Below are 17,458 nucleotides of genomic sequence, written 5' to 3'. Positions count from 1 at the left end.
AAATACAATTTCCCCTCTTGCCAATTCTGTCTTCTTCTTCCTCTCTTCATCTCGTCTTCACGAAACTCCGACCACCGGCGAGACGCCGTGGAAAGTGCGGGTCGTATCAGTATGCACCCCTCTCAATACAAACTTAGGCACCCGTATTAGTTTAAACTCGATCTAAGATAGAGTAAATTAAACAAATGGCACCAACCTTTATTTCGCTCTAGCTCCGCTATGGCTATATCCAAATCTATGGCTATATCTAAATCTAGAACTTGTTATATTTTGTAACAAACGTGTATTAGTTTTTCCACTCAGCACTGCGACAGTTAGTGCAAAACTAAGTTCGTAGTCGGATTGATCGATCACTGCATGATGCAGAACGTACGTTAGAAGACAAGTTCCGCTTGTACCGTTGCACAGCAACTCAGCAAGCACTGTATGTCGTACGTCTCCGCGATTAACTATAGATAGTACCAAATTAAGCTTAGGATGTAGCCTGACTAGCCCTTACCTTGTCCTTCCGTGTGGCTAATTAATTCGTTGGGGGGTGGTGGCCGTACGTCGTCGAAGTCGGAGTCGGCGGCCGGCGTACGCGCGCGCGCGCGCTCGGGTTGGCGACCGGTCTTAGGACGGGGATTAAACTTAGTCGGAGTGGGCCTCCCTGGAGTGGGCCGAGTCCGAGTAGGAGACGGATGGAGGCCTTCCACCTATATATCGCATCACATCGATCCCACTCGTCTTCAGATCGCTCCCACCATACTCGCTATTCGCTAGTCCTCCCGCCGCCGCCGCCGCCGCCGAGAAGAAGGATCGAAGATTTGCGCCGCCGATCGAGGAGGAGGTTGTGGGGGAGAGCAGCAGCGCGAGATGGAGAGTCCCAAGACGTACCAAACGTACAGGATGGGTCAGGAACAGGTCGACGCCATCCTGTCCTGGGCGTTGCCGGAGAAGGATTACGAGCCGGTCTTCACCGTGATCTCCTCCCACACCGACGATCAGAAGGAGAAGGACCGCCTCCTGGCCATCGGAACCGCCGCCATCAAGAACAAGTTGCTCCACCTCAAGAGGGGGCTGCAGGCCTTCGTCAAGGACAATCTCGATCGCTTCGGTTACGTCGACATCAACGACAGCATGTTTTATCCCTAGATGCTCTGTCTAGTTAGTTATTAACGGACGTGTTCACTGTCAGACTGACAGTAATCTATGAAGTTTAATTTACACTTCCTCTGTTTCAAATTTCTTTCTTGATATCTCTTGTTTATACTATTAAATAACTTTAATTTTTAAGTAATTATTATTATCTTGATGATGATCGTAAAAGTAGAAGATAATTGTGTTGGACTCGATAATACGAGGAATGGTTGTATCGGGATTTGATAAAATCAAGGTATTCTGTTTTTTTGTTTGTTAGTACTATGAGATAAGTGAAAAATAAATTATTTAAGAACAGTGGTAGTTCACAACTTCAGCTAGCATGAGTGCAGCAAAAATTGCTCTGTTTATGGCATGCACGCATCCACCATGTTCACATAGTTGGTTAAGGCCGATTTCTTGGATGTTTGTTGGCTGAGTTTGTCGTCGACGCTTGAAACCAGAAAGATCGTTAATGCAAGATTACTGAAATTACATTAGCTGTTGTAAATTTGAAATTTTAGTTTATTTATTTTTTAAAAAAAACTTTGAAAAGTGTTTCTTTATTTTATTCACAAATTTTTTATTTTGTGAATATTTTTGTTTTAAATATAGTCTCCTATAATTTATTTTAAGATATAATCCAATAAATGCCATTGGCAAGCATTCAAATCTAAGAAATGCTATCGACAAGTGTAAGTTTCAACAAATACCATCGTACAAACGACTTTCTCCCAAAAAAAATACCATCGTTGTTAGAGTTTCATCCATTCTGCACCGTTAAGTGCTATAGTATGAATAGTATATTTAACGGTGCGGAATAGAAGAAACTCCAATGGCGATGGTACAATGACTTTCTCATCTTTATGTGAGCGTACTTAATCTTTATCCATGGCTGGTTTGGCTGAGGTCTTAAGCTCTTCTTTACACGGCAACACCTCTATCCTTTCAATCCCCTTGTGCTAATTCCAATTTCCATTTCTCTTGATTTTCTTTAATTTTCCTTGTCAATTTTTCTACGAGTGATAGAAGATGACATCACCTTCATTCCTATGATTTCGTCGGTCAAGCCCACAGTAGATCATTCCTTGCCATTTCCAACTATAGCAGCTTTTCTGTCGGCCATCATGGGTATCTTCGTCTTTAAAAAACAAAATAAAAAAACCTCATCAGCATTGGTTTATTAAGGTATTGTTTGGATTTATGGGACTAATTTTAGTCCCTATGATATTGAAAGTTGGAACACTAATTTAGGCCCTGTTTAGAAAACTTTGCATGTCAAATCGAATGTTTAGATATATGTATAGAGTATTATATATAGAAAAGAAAACTAATTACACATATTGTGTATAAATTATGAGACGAATCTTTTAAGTCTAATTGCGCCATGGTTTGACAATGTGGTGTTACAGTAAATATTTGCTAATGACGGATTAATTTACATGCGAAATCTATAAGTTGTTTTGTTATTAGACTATGTTTAATACTTAAAATATGTATCCATATATCCGATGTGACATGCTAAAATTTTTCACCCCAAGAACTAAACATTGCCTTAGTAGTTTAGAAAACATGCGCACGAAAAAAGAGATTTTCTCATGATCTCCTGCAGACGAACGCAGCCGTTTGTGGTCAAGGTAGGAGCAGTGCTACGACCAGCTCGGGCTCGTTCGTATGGTGCAATGGCATTGTTACTAGCAGCTTCCCCTCGTTTTTCCACACGCACATTTTTCAAATGGCTAAAAGATGTGTTTTTTAAAAAAATAAATTTATATACGAAAGTTACTTAAAAGATTAAATTAATTTATTTTTTTAAAAAAATTAGTTAATACTTAATTAATACATGCTAATAGATTCTTCTGTTTTCTATGCGGAACCACTATGTTTCAAACCAACATGCAAACACAGCCGAGTGGCAACGTCAACGGAGCAACGGCAGCTGGGAAGCAATTTAATGCCGTGTGGCAACAGAGCAGGAACGGAGTGAGGAAGCGCCGTTTGAGCACCGTCAAGCTGTCGGTGCAGCTGTCGGTGAGGCAGCCGAACGGCTGCTGCTCTGCTTCACGTGCTGTGCAGCTATAAAGCAGCCGGCTGCTAACGAAGGTGTCACCAAAACTTAATGGAAGATATCAAATTAAATCGGGACTTCGGGAGATTAGAGCAAAGCTGGTAATATTATGCATTAGAGGATGCCAGAGATAAATCACACAAACACGACATTAGTAGGAACACAGTGAACTACACATGGACGAGTACAGACAGATTTTAGAAACACAATACATATAGAGAACATATCCATGACAGACATGGCTATGTTAATTATTTTAAACGGTGCAAACTAAATACCATTTACCTGTTGTAAACTTCATCTGCAATGGTGTCACGGAGTGTATTCATTGCCGCCGCTCTGTTAGGTACATCGTTCCAGCCATGTAGGGTGGAGCGTCTGAAACGATGGGTTATCCATTATACAATGGGTTCTGTGTAAGGAAATACATGTCGGAGCTGTCAATCCTGAAGTTATGTAGAACTAATGCACAATATATGATCTTGGTATGGTCGTCACTCCTAGGGAAATAAGGTATTTCCCTCAGGATTCTCACTGGCTTTTGATAACTCCAAATGTCCTTTCCACTATGTTACGCTACGAACTGTGCATGTAGTTAAAAGTATCTTTCTTTCCATGGGGCAAGGCTGCTCCCTTATTACCCGCAAATTCATCCAAGTGGTACCAAACATGTGGGTAAGGTGGTAGGAATCTATACCGGCTAGCATATCCCGAGTCCACAAGGAAATATTTCCCTGCACCAACAAATTAGCGAAGTGATTATTTCTGGAAAATGGACACTAACATTTGCAATTGTTGAACCTAAAATTCAAAATATACCCCATGGTAGCCTTGGGAAAACAAAGGGATAGCCCCGTACTGCTTCTGTTAGGTTGATCATGCACAGACCCTAGCCACCCAGCATCTGTAAAAATGACACGGTCGTCCAATCCAATAGCGACGAACATTCCTAGAAGTTATGTGGTGACGGTTCCTGTGTTGAATGGAATCATCCACTGCCACAATGCAATGAATGCGTGCTCCATCCACTGCACCAGCCTCACCAGCAAATGGCTGGAATTCTTCATCATTCAGGACACGATAATGAACTCTTGCAAAGTTAGGATCTACCGGCTTATTTATATCAGCAGCATAAACCGCATTAAGCACTCTATGGATGTACTTAGAGACAGTAGACCCAGATCTTACCATCCTATTATTAGTGGCCCTATTTGAATTGCCCCCCGCCATGATGTACAAAAATATTCCAAGTGCTTCCATTGGGCATACCTCAATTGATCCATGAAGATTGTATCGATTAGTAAGTAACCCAAACAGAGCATGGATTTGATCTGGCATCAGACGGAAAATTGCTTGGCATTGAGATGGGTTTTGCATTGTCTCCATCACCCATTCCATTCCAGATTGTTGCGATACCCAACGTGCTGCCCTCACACATAGCTTTGCCTTCAAAGCCGCAACCAACATGTCCAGAAAGGAGTCCTCCTCCTCACTGTAGTAGCCATCCTTAGAACCATATGATCTTTCAGAAGTGCTCATGTTCCTATATCAATACATGACAAAGTAAATCATGGTTAAGTTAGAAGCCTATGTGCTGCAATGACAAAATGATTCTGAGTAGGTAGAAATCGAAAGGTTAGTTCACATTATTAAAGTACTGCAAAGATTAAAATAGGCAACATATTAGTGCAATGCAATTGTAAATTAAGTTAGCAAACCACAAAAAGTTAGCTCCTTGTACAAAATAAGGGCAATCAACAAAGGCAAATAAATATCAGCTCAACATAATTTATTCAAGCACTGCAGCTCACATAGTTCAAATTAATGGTGCCGAAATTGTTCAAGAAGCCACTCAACTTAGGGCACCTTTGAATTGGAGGATTGTCATAGGTATTTTTGAGGATTTAATTTTCTAAGGAAATTTTCCTATGAAACCCTTTGATTCATAGGAAAGTATAGGAAATTTTCCTTAGGATTGCATTCCTATAGCTCAATTTCATAGGAAAATAAGCAAGAGGTTCAACCTCTTGGAAACTATCCTTTGCTTTCTTTGTTTCCTATGGTGCTATCAAAAAGGGACCCTCTTCATATTTCTTGTGTTTTTCATTCCTGTAGGATTAGGAAAACATATCACTTTAATTCCTACGTTTTTCCTATTCCTGTGTTTTTCCTATCCTGTGTTTCAAAGGGGCCCTTAAATAAGGCCTACAACAAGCACGATGCTCGATATGAATCGGAACAAGTTATTAAACAGACATCACAGGGAAATTAAAAGATGCATCACGAACAAAACATGGCACCAAAGCGACATAAGCAAACAGAAGCAGTGCTAAAACACTGCTGAACCATCAGCACCACCATTAGCACTGTCGCTACCATCATCGTCATGAGGACCGAACATCTTGTACCAGCCCTCAACATGGCCTGAGCAGGTTGGTGGTGGCGGTGGAGCAAACAACAGGGGGTCAGGAGTGAGGTTTGGTGCACCATGCAGCTGGATGAAGTACATGCGACCCTCTGGTGTGGTGCAGTCCTCAATGAAGAACTCACACAGGTACCCATCACAAAACATCCTCAGGACTGTGTGGTAGATGGGATCCTGCATGCTAATCCCATCAGCCTTGAGCATCTCCATGCATGCTCTAGCGCTCTTCGCTTGCTTCTGCTCCTCCCTCCTGGCCTTACTTTCATTGGACTGAACCCTCAGGTCAGCTAGCCTATTAAATGCATCTCCGGTGGAGTCCCTCCTAGTCCCCTTGCTGTTGCCACCTGAAGAGTAGCCGGGAGTCATGATTCTCTTGCCCCTTCTGCGCGGACCTAAGGATGGCTCCGGAGAAGGTGGTAGGAGTGCCAGGTTGGTGAGATCATCAACACCTAAGATTTGAGCCTCTTGGAGGACCTGTGGTGGTGCCGGCCTGTGTCCAACAACGCCAGACTTGTTGAGCGTAACTATCCTACCACTATACACTGCGTGATGCTCAGGAATGAATTTGAGAGGTACATTCCTAAACACACGGACACCTCTCCTCACCTGCAGCAAAGCCATAACAATTTGGATTCAATATGAAGGTATGAAATACAAACAGGGCAGCTAATAATGTGAGAAGTACATGCAGTTCAGATAGACAGTGCACACAGAACCAAAAAAACATTAAATCACAGTTCAGCTGTACAGTTCAATCAAGTCAAAATATGCGTTTTCTGTCATAATTGGTTGTGCCCTACACATAACAGGTTTCAGTTTGGTGCAAAAGGAGCATAAACTTCAGTTAGATGTATGTATTATGTTTAGTTGTGCAAGGTATGCAGCTAGATGTTTTCAATTCAGCTAGATGTTTTCTATTCAGATAGATAGTGCATTGAGACATGGTACTAATAGTAAGCTGTAAGATGATTTCGTTAGAAATAAGACATTAGCATTTGTAAATTTCAGCAGAACCATATGAACTCACATATGCCTGTCAAATCAGGTAAGTCCATCAATCATATATACAAATAGTTTCACAGATGTATCAACTTCCTATAGTACAGTCATGTTAAGTTCATCTAGCATGCATATAGAGATGTATGTAGCTCTTGCTAAGATTAACGATCTAACTTAATCTAAATATCAGGAAAAACATTTGTACTCAGATATATCTCTAGATTCAGTTAAGTCATTCATTCATCTAGCATGTATATTTACAAGTAGGTTCTGTAACCTAAATGTTGTAAGTTAACCTATATATGAGGCAAACCAGATGTACTCAGAAAATGTCCAAAATCAGTTCAGTCAATCCTTCTTCTCTACACCTATAACCATGTAAATCACATATGTTGAACCTTGCATATTCATATATATTGAGATTAATTTAAGTACAGCCATCTAAGTTTAGCTGTCAGATATGCATAGTAGTTTTAATTAGCTATCCTGAATTCAAACAAAGGTGTTTAGCTCACTTCTAATATAGTAAGTTGGCATCATTTTGACAACCTACAGTGCATCTATACCCAACAACATTTCTGTATGTTAACTGTATGTAATTATCATGGATGTGTCAATACAAGGTGCACTTAGCATAAAACATCTGAGTACGACTTTCTAGCAATTTGAGTGCACACATGGACATGCAGAAACTTACAAGGATGCTCAGAATTTATAATCTGTGTTGGCAGTACAGCTGACCAAACATTTCGACAGGCAGTTGGCAAATTACAGCAGTCATATTGTAATAAAATGGAAACTATGCTGCATGTAGATGATTAAGTAATGTACAGCTGCATAGTTTGACATATCTACATACGGTCAGAACTAACTTAAGCATCTGTACAGACAGCAGTGCTGTAAATCTCATATCTTAATGCATGTAGAGTCATATATATGATCACTTGAAATCAGAGCAACTGGCACTACTACTATGTTATATGTCATGTGATAAATCTAAAGGCCTATGTTGCACATAGCTAATATCCCAAACAATGCATGAATTTTGTCTGGCCTCATGCGAAACACATTATGGCACTGAGCTGCATTGGCCATTGTCTCCATCATTCACTGCATCCCTGCCTATTGTGGGGCCCGTCTTGCAGCTCTACCTTGCTCATGGGCTTCCAAATCAGCTACCAACATGTTAATGATGGAGTCTTGCTCATGATCTGCCTTTGGCTCAACTCTACCTTCCTCAAAACCGAAACGGTTTGGTGCACGAGCAGTGCGACGGGGGCGGCTAGCCATCTAAACTCCCAGAAAAGGGCAAGGTAAGAATCAGATAAGTACTTAAGGAAGACAAGAAGCAAAGTAAATAACAACTCAGATAGCATACACACAGGCATAAACTGGATTTCTCAAATCATAAAGACACCTGATACAACGGGTGTGGACAAGTCACAGATCTACGTCGAGCTTGACTATACGCACACCACCTAAGATATCCAGACTACCATACAACACCCACATCAAACACACACACGCACTACCTCGCCACGACTCCAAAAGAGTTGGCAGCGGAACAAAAGGGCCTAACACCCGAACAACTGCTAAAGACTGCCTCCTCTACTCCTTGCCTGCCTAGCTGGCTCTAGTGGTCGGCTCCTCAGTCGAAGAGACGTAGATTGGCGCACTCGAAGAGACCAGCGGAACCTGTCGAGGGCCGGCAGCAGCACGGGCAGCTGGCGGAGGGGAGCTAGGTAGTCAAAGCGGAACACAGTGGAGGAACCAACAACATGCTTCCGTGCAGTGCGGATAAAGCGTGGGCCACGGCGAGAGGAAGCAACTGGGTGTGTGTAACACCCTGAAAATTCGACCAATAAAAACAAAACTCTAAAAATGCGGACCTTCGAAAACTTTTTAAATAAATTGCATCATGCCGACTTTATTCGCCTATTCCATTGAATTTTGATTTCGGAGTTTGTTGATCGCGAATAAAGAATAACAAATTAGGAATAAACACTAAAAATTAATTGGGCTAAATAAATAATCGGAATACAATTTAAAATAAAGGTTGAGGTGAGGATAGAAATGAATAAAATATTATCACGATCATATTTGTATCAATTAAATCTAAATACGACGGAGTAACATTTAACTCTAATTAAAATCAAGTAAATTATATAAAAATAAAATATGGGTACAATTAATCTGGAGTGGATCCATTGGTTGGGATAATACACATATTGGGTAAACTTCATTTATGTAAGATTTAGAAATTATAGAATCAAATTTATATGGGAAATAAACTAAAATCAGGATAAATAGGAAAATACACTATTCATTGCACCCTAGGTGTTCGATTGCGGTCCCTAGCCCTAACCCCTCCTCTGCCGCGCACTCTGGCCGCCCCGAGCCCCGTGCGCCGTCGCCATCGCCGCCGCCGCACCGCGCGCCGTCGCCATCGCCGCTGCCGCCCCGCGTGCCGTCGCCATCACCGCTGCTGCGCCGCGCCGCCGTCGCGTCGCCTCGCGCCTCGCGCCCGCGCGCCGCTCGCCCGTCCCGTCGCCGCGTCGCGAGCCTACCGCCTCGCGCCCCGCGCCGCTGCTGCGCGCCGTCATCGTCACGTCCTGTCGTCGCTCCGAGCCACGCGCCGCCGCTGCTGCGCCATCGCCGTCGCCATCCCACTGCCGCGCCGCGCGTGCCGCCATTGCCTCGAGCCCCGCCCCGCCGTCGCATCGCCCGTCCCGTCGCCGCATGCCCGTCTCCTCGCCGCCTTCGCTTCACCCCCCCTCCTTCTCTCCCTTTTCCCCCTCTCTCCCCTATAAAAACCCCACCTTCCCCATTCTCCCCACTCCATTCCCTCCTCCTCCCCTCTACCCTCACCACCGCGCCGTCGTTCTCGTACCGTGCGCCGCCGCCTTCATGCCGCCACGCCACCGCCCTCGGTGCCGCTGCACCACGCCGTGTGCTGCGCCGGGGCTTGCGCCGCCGTCGCTGTCGTCGCCGCCGTCGCAGTCGTCGCCGCCGACCGCCGCTGTCGGTAAGCCGCCGCCTTTCCCCCCCTTGCGTCCACCGCCGTCGCCACCGGGAGGGCAAAAAGCCGAGAGAGAGGGAGGGAGAAAGAAGCTGGGAGGGAGAGAGAGAAAAGAAGAGAGGAAGGGAGAAAGGAGCCGGGAGAGAGAAAAGAGAGAAGAGAGAAAAAAGGAAAAAGAAAAAAAAGAAAGGAAGGAAAAAGAAAAAGAAAGGGAGAAAAAGAAAAGGAAAATAAATAGGAAATTAGGAGGAGATTTAGGATATTTCAAATATTAGGAATTAATTATAGGATTAACTAAAGTGTAGTATTTGCAAAATAATACTATAATCATAGATTATTATAGACTATTCTTGGTAATTTCTATAAGAAATCAATTCACGGTAGTAATTTAGATGTAATTAATAACTAAACAATTAGATGAATTCTTATAGATTATTATAGATTATTTTTGGTAATCTCTATAAGTAATCAATTCGCGGTAGTAATTTAAATGTAATTAAGAACTAAACAATTAGATGAATTCTTAGGACGTAATTTCAAATCACAAAATGACTTAGGTTAAAATGACCCAACAATTCGAATTAAGCGATTCCGCGAACTTTGTTGTCAATTTAGAAAGGGTGTTTCGCGTTCGACGTTTGTGTGAATTATTTGGATTTCATTTGGATTCTAATTGAATTCAAATTATTCCTTCGCACGTAATTATAGAGCCCGAGGGAGTTGCGGATCCAAGCGAAGGGTCAAGACCCGCAAGACTTTGAGCAAGGCAAGTCATCACTATTCTTTGAACATGTTGATCCCAATTGCGAAATTATTTTGTTTACAGATAAAATTGCATTTAATGATGAACATCCTACTTGTGATTATGCCATGCCTTGATTATTGTTTACCCTTATGCCTTCGTAACCATGTTTACGTATGAGTCTCTAGTCAATTATGACAATTGCTTAGAAATGCTATTCTAGAATCATGCATACTCATATTTATCAAATGCTATATGCTTGGGCAATTACCTTTGGGAAGGTAATTAAGATGCGGCATGTGGAGACATGAGCGCCACATTGCCATGATATTGGTGACATGATTTGTGAAAGGAAAATAAAGTTAAACAACTGTTTTCGACTGGGGCGGCTGGAGGATTTGGGTGGTGTCCGAAAAAGGCTAGTGCCGTCCCTGGTCAATTAAGGACCGAGCCATGAAGTTAAGCATGAAACGACCCCCGTACAACCGCACTTCTTGTATGGGTATAGACCTAGCGGAGTAGATAGCTGAGCGGAGGCAGTATCCATGCGTAGTGGTCTTCTTTTAGGTGTGTGATGTGGCAAGCAGTCTGCTGGCTGATGCCCGGTTCGGATGGCCAGGTGGATGGCGGATGCCCGTTCCGGATGGTCAGAGGCTGGCTTGGCAATACTACATGAGGATACCCATAAGAGAACAATCATGATGGACTGGGTTCAACGACAAGAAGCAACGTAGGAGTGTGTGTTTTTTTCCCTTCACGGGAGCGCCAGAACTCCTCTCACTGCTAGAAACGTATGACGCCTAGAGTGCATAAGGATGTAAAGTTCATGGAGCAGGTACTGCCAATGCGAGGTTATCGAAAAGCTTTGCCGTGACGCATCTCATGTGTTGGGACGAGGCTCATGTGTTGGGCAGTCGCGGAGTGCGGGTAAAGTGTACATCCACTGCAGTGTGAGTAAATCAAATCTATTCGAATAGCCGTGCTCGCGGTTATTGAGCACCGGGACGTGTATTACACTTGGCTAGACTCTAAATTCTTAACTTGTGTGGGATGGGATATTGCATGATGATTTTTATACTGTTGGAGCCACTTCCTGAGAGGAGGGTGATGAAGACGATGGCGCTCAGTAGGTCTTAGTTACGGTCGTTGCGTGTGGCAATGGCGTGCTGCTGCCTTAACTCCGATGCCTTATCTACTTCTGTTTTTGGAATGTATTCCGGACTGCTCGGTCCGATGATCTAAGACTACGCCTGCGGGCTTTTGATGTAATAATTCGCACTAGACTTTCGTGTATGTGTATTTGGTATTTCAGCTATGAACTCGTGTGTACGAGACTACTTGATCCAGGGAAATAGTACTGTTTACACGATTGATTCCTGTTATAAAAACGGGGGTCCACAGAGCTTGTATCAGAGCCATACGACTGTAGGAAAAGACCAAAAGGCACCCCACCCCTTTTTTTTAAGTTGGCCAAGGGAGAAATTCCCATTTAGTAATACTTTCAAAAAAATAAAAATGCTATGTTCACAAAACTCTATACGATCTTCATCCTACTCTTAACCATTTTCTGCACAAAATAAGTTTTACTCTCAGCTAACTTTGGGTTTTCTTAAACTTAGATGGCAGATCAGGATTCACCCGCTACCTGGGAGATGGGCGTACCCCGCACAGAGGGATACGTCATCGAGCTGCATCGGCTGATGAGGCGTCTACGGTACCCCAGATTTCTGATTTACCGAGTGAGACAGTGTGGATCCGTTTGGGAGGCCCGGGTCGAGGTTCACACACGAGTTCCTTCAGAGTCAGACTACAGCTTTCCGACACGCCACCGTCGCGACTTGCTAGAGACCGCGATGCAGGATGCAGCCCGGGAGTCCTTTCTCCGACTTAGCTCTATCCACCGAGCTGAGTTGGCGAGTACTGAGTTTGCTCACCACCCGTTTCGAGAGGAGGGCAACTCCGTCTGCACAGTTCAGGACACATCTTGCTGCTACAACCCGATAGTGACTCGACTGTCACGATGGGCTGAGGCAGTAGACGACTTCTACGAGGAGGCTCTGTTAGAGATTGACGACCAGCAGAGGCATGTGGGAGATTTAGAGACCGAGGTGACTGACCTCACAGTGCAGCAGCTTCAGCTAGAGGAGGAGCACCAGGCTTGGGGCAGTGAGATAGACTCACTGAAGGCACAGCTCCAGGTCCACGGTGATCAGTTCCAGCAGTTATCTTATCAGTACAACGATCGCCACGGGATGATGGATACACTTGAGGAGTAGCTGAGAGAGAGTCAGGAGCACGTCAGCCAGCTGGAGGAGCAGCTCCGAGCAGCCACGGTCAGCACCCCAGGAGCTTCCACTTCCACAGCAGTAGGGCGTGACCGCTACTTCTTCCTCACCCCGCCGTACCCACCAGCTTTCCACGCTCTTCTGGGAGAGGCTGGTATGCTAGCTACCGAGTCAGCACCTTACCTAGTGGACCCGATAGTGACACAGCTACCTGCCCCGGAGATTGTGCACACTCCACTGATCCCTACACCTTCACCGCAGCTAGGTTCCAGTTTGGAGACTCCGATCCAGGTTGACTCCGAGACAGAGGGGACCGACACTGAGCCAGAGATAGAGCCAGACATCACCGATCCTTCAGAGGATGAGACTCCTGTCCACCGCATCACCTTTGTCAGAGGCCCTCGTACCCTCAGCACTGCTCGCAAGAGCACACGACCTCCGGGCAAGAAGCCCAAGCTAGATCCAGAGGCCACTACTTCCGAGCCGTGGGGACTCAGGTTTGCCCGTGCCAGCGACCACCCTCTACCTGTCCCAGGATCCTGCGGATGGTTGTATGACTAGACTGGAGGATTATTGTAGCTTCAATCTCGCTTCAGATGGTTTTTGGATAGTATGCGAGATACACCCCCCCTTACCTAGATTGACGAGTAGCTTGATGGTTAGTTCGATGTATCTTTTGGATGAACCTTATTTGGACTGCGTATGTGTGCAGTCGATTGCATCATGATTTATGTACTATTTGTGGAACTCTGTGATGTTATTTATGATATTATTGCTATTGTGTGTAAATGAGTTTATTCCACCATGCTTGCAAAACCAAGTTCACATCAAGACAATTCCCTTAACGAGATAAAACCATAAGAGCCAGTTAGAAGATTAGGATACTTACTCAATCAACCTACACAGATGGCAAGCCGACGTCGGGCGTCAACCAGCAATGATGAAACTCAGACACCTGACCTAACCACCCTGGCCGGGGTTATGGTCACTCAAACCCAACTTCTGCAAGCAATTGCAAATAACCAAGGCAACCGCGGCCAATCGAGCTTTGGAGAGTTTATGAGGACCAAGCCACCCACGTTCGCTACGGCAGACGAGCCTATGGAGGCAGAAGATTGGCTACGTATCATAGAGAAGAAACTGACCCTTGTCCGGGTACGCGAAGCCGACAAAGTGATCTTCGTAGTAAATCAACTGGAGGGACCCGCTGGTGATTGGTGGGATACTTACAAGGAAGTTCGGGAAGAGGATGCTGGAGAACCCACTTGGGAAGAGTTCACTGCAGCATTCCGTGAGAACTTCGTGCCTGCTGCGGTAATGCGTATGAAGAAGAACGAGTTTAGAATGCTGCGACAAGGGAACACAACGATGCAGGAATATCTGAATCGGTTCACTCAGTTAGCCCGCTATGCAATTGGAGACCTCGCAGATGAAGAGGAAAAGATTGACAAGTTCATAGAAGGACTGAATGATGAATTGCGTTGACCTATGATGGGGCGAGACCATGAGAGCTTCCAGAGCCTGATCAACAAAGTCGTTAGGCTAGAGAACGATCAAAGGACTGTAGAGCACAACTGCAAGAAGAGGCTTGCTATGAATCGCCCACCACAGGGAGTGCCTCAGCGACTCAAGGGAGCCACTTCGTCTGGGTGGAAGCCCCATGTCGTGGCAACCAACCGTCCTGCCGCGCCTAGCAATTTCAACAGGCCGGTTGCGATTCAGAACCGCACCCCTACACCAACTCTGGCTGCCCTGGAGCCAAGAAGAATGTGTACTGCTTCAAGTGCGGGGAGTATGGGCACTACGCTAACAACTGCCCTCATCCACGCAAAACTCCTGTCCGTACCGGCGCTAATGCAATGACTGTTCGTGGAACTACTACCCCTGCTGCCGGACGAGGTCTATTCAAGACTCCGCAAACTAACAGGACCGCTACCGGATTTGGGCGCGGACAAGTGAACCATGTCCGAGCTGAAGAGGCCCAGGAAGATCAGGGCGTATTAATGGGTATGTTCTCTATCAATTCTACCCCGGTTAAAGTTCTCTTCGATTCTGGTGCATCGCATTCATTCATATCTCTGAAGGCTAGTCAAAAGCACAACTTAACCCTAGTGGGACTTAGAAAGCCTATGATAGTACACTCACCTGGGGGTGAGATAATCGTGAGTCATGCTTGCATCGACGTACCTATTCGTCTTAGGGATGTGGTGTTTCCCTCCAACCTTATGGTTTTGATACCTCAGACCCTAGATGTCATATTGGGTATGGATTGGTTAACAAAGAACAGAGGGGTAATCGACTGTAGACGTAGAGAAGTTACCCTGACCACACCCTGGGGATCGGATATGAGAACAACTATGGATCAAGATCCTAGACTGGCCGAGCGTGCCGGAGGCATATTCACCATGCTACCCATGAAAGGAATGCCTGTGGTGCAACAATTTCCCGATGTGTTTCTAGAAGATTTACCTGGAATGCCGCCAGATCGTGACATAGAGTTCATTATTGACCTGATACCCAGAATTGCCCTATATCCAAGAGACCATATCGGATGCCGGTCAATGAGTTGGAGGAACTTAAAAAGCAAATCAGAGAGTTGCAAGAAAAAGGATTTGTACGCCCCAGTTCATCACCTTGGGGAGCCCCAGTGCTATTCGTCAAGAAGAAAGATGGTAGCATGAGGATGTGTGTAGACTACCATTCACTGAACGAAGTTACTATCAAGAACAAGTATCAACTACCACGGATTGATGATCTCTTCGATCAACTTAAGGGAGCTAAGGTGTTCTCTAAGATCGACCTCCGATCAGGATATCACCAACTGAAAATTAGGACCGGGGATATACCCAAGACCGCGTTCTCAACGCGCTATGGATTGTATGAGTTCACGGTAATGTCGTTTGGATTAACCAACGCCCCGGCATACTTTATGAATCTTATGAACAAAGTGTTCATGGATTACTTGGACAAATTTGTGGTGGTATTCATTGATGATATTCTAATCTACACCAAGGATGAGGAAGAACATGCGGAATACTTGCGTTTGGTACTCGAGAAACTTCGGAAGCATAAGTTATATGCAAAATTCAGCAAGTCTGAGTTCTGGTTAAAAGAAGTCGCCTTTCTAGGCCACGTAATCTCAGCCGGCGGAGTAGCAGTGGATCCTGCTAAAGTGGAGGCTGTTACGGAATGGAAAGCACCCAAATCTGTGACTGAAATTCGGAGTTTTCTGGGCTTGGCTGGATACTACTGAAGGTTCATTGAAGGATTCTCTAAGATAGCTCGACCAGTGACACAACTACTCAAGAAGGAAAAGAAGTTTGTGTGGTCAGAACAGTGCCAGGAAAGCTTTAAGCAGCTCAAAGGAAAAGTTGACCTCTACGCCTATTCTAGTTCTCCCCGACAATAGGAAAGACTTTGTTATATATTGTGATGCATCAAGGCAAGGACTGGGACGAGTACTGATGCAAGAAGGAAAGGTCGTGGCTTATGCATCGCGACAACTGCGACCACACGAGGAAAATTACCCTACCCATGACCTAGAACTAGCAGCCGTGGTTCATGCGCTAAAGATTTGTAGACACTATTTGATTGGAAACCATTACGATATCTACACTGACCACAAAAGTCTGAAATATATTTTCACCCAGTCAGATCTCAACTTGAGGCAAAGGCGATGGTTGGAATTAATCAAGGATTATGATCTAGAGGTTCACTATCACCCAGGCAAAGCAAACATTCTGGCCGACGCTTTAAGTCGAAAGAGCCATTGCAATCATCTAAGGATGGAAGGGATAACCCCTGAACTTAAGGAGGAAATAGCCCAACTGAATTTACATTTAGTTCCTTATGGTCAAATAAACACCTTCGACATCCAGCCCCTTTTGAGGACCCAGATAGAGGAAGCCCAGAAGGACAACGGAGAGATCCAAGAGGTGAAGGAGCGCATAGCCGCTGGTTGTGCGAAAGAATTCTCAATTGATGAGAAGGAAACACTATGGTATAAGAAGAGGATTTACGTACCCGAACAGGGTGGACTGAGGGGATTAATTCTAAGGGAAGCTCACGAATCAGCATATTCATTACACTCCGGAAGTACGAAGATGTACCAGGACCTGAAGGAAGGATACTGGTGGCCCAACATGAAAAGGGATGTAGCAGAATACGTAGCACTCTGCGACGTATGCCAGAGGGTGAAGGCCGAGCACTAGCGACCGGCAGGTTTGCTGCAACCCGTTAGGATTCCAGAATGGAAATGGGACGAGATAGGTATGGACTTTATCGTTGGATTGCCTAAGACCGCAACTGGTTACGATTCCATTTGGGTAATAGTGGACCGACTCACTAAGACTGCAAGGTTCATCCCCGTCAAGACAAATTATAGCAGAGCCAAGCTAGCCGAGTTATACATGACAAGGATAGTATGTCTTCATGGTGTGCCTAAGAGAATTATATCCGATCGAGGCACACAGTTTACCTCGCATTTCTGGGAAAAAGTACATGAAGCCCTAGGAAGTTACCTTTCTTTTAGCACAGCTTATCACCCACAAACAGATGGCCAGACAGAGAGAACAAACCAGGTCTTGGAAGACATGTTGAGAGCTTGTGCTTTGGATTTTAGCAAGAATTGGGAGAAATGTTTGCCCTACGCTGAATTCTCCTACAACAACAGTTTCCAAGCGAGCCTAAAGATGTCGCCAAATGAGGCATTATTTGATCCACGATGTCGTACCCCACTAATGTGGTCCGAGACGGGAGTATGGGCGGTATTTGGTCCTGACAATATCCAAGAAGCCGAAGA

At 44.9% G+C, this 17,458-nt stretch overlaps 1 protein-coding gene across 1 annotated transcript; it reads right to left on the bottom strand.

Moving 5' to 3' along the window:
- Nucleotides 1-5,490: 5,490 nt before the first annotated feature.
- Nucleotides 5,491-6,233, bottom strand: LOC127755712 (uncharacterized). The gene has a single exon (XM_052281385.1). The coding sequence runs from the start codon at nt 6,231-6,233 to the stop codon at nt 5,517-5,519; it is 717 nt and encodes a 238-aa protein (XP_052137345.1). The 3' UTR covers nt 5,491-5,516.
- Nucleotides 6,234-17,458: the final 11,225 nt, after the last annotated feature.

Source organism: Oryza glaberrima, chromosome 11 (genome assembly GCF_000147395.1).
Source record: "Oryza glaberrima chromosome 11, OglaRS2, whole genome shotgun sequence".
NCBI lineage: Eukaryota > Viridiplantae > Streptophyta > Magnoliopsida > Poales > Poaceae > Oryza > Oryza glaberrima.
The sequence above is the reverse complement of the archived record's forward strand: the minus strand, read 5'-3'. Positions and strand labels throughout refer to the sequence as shown.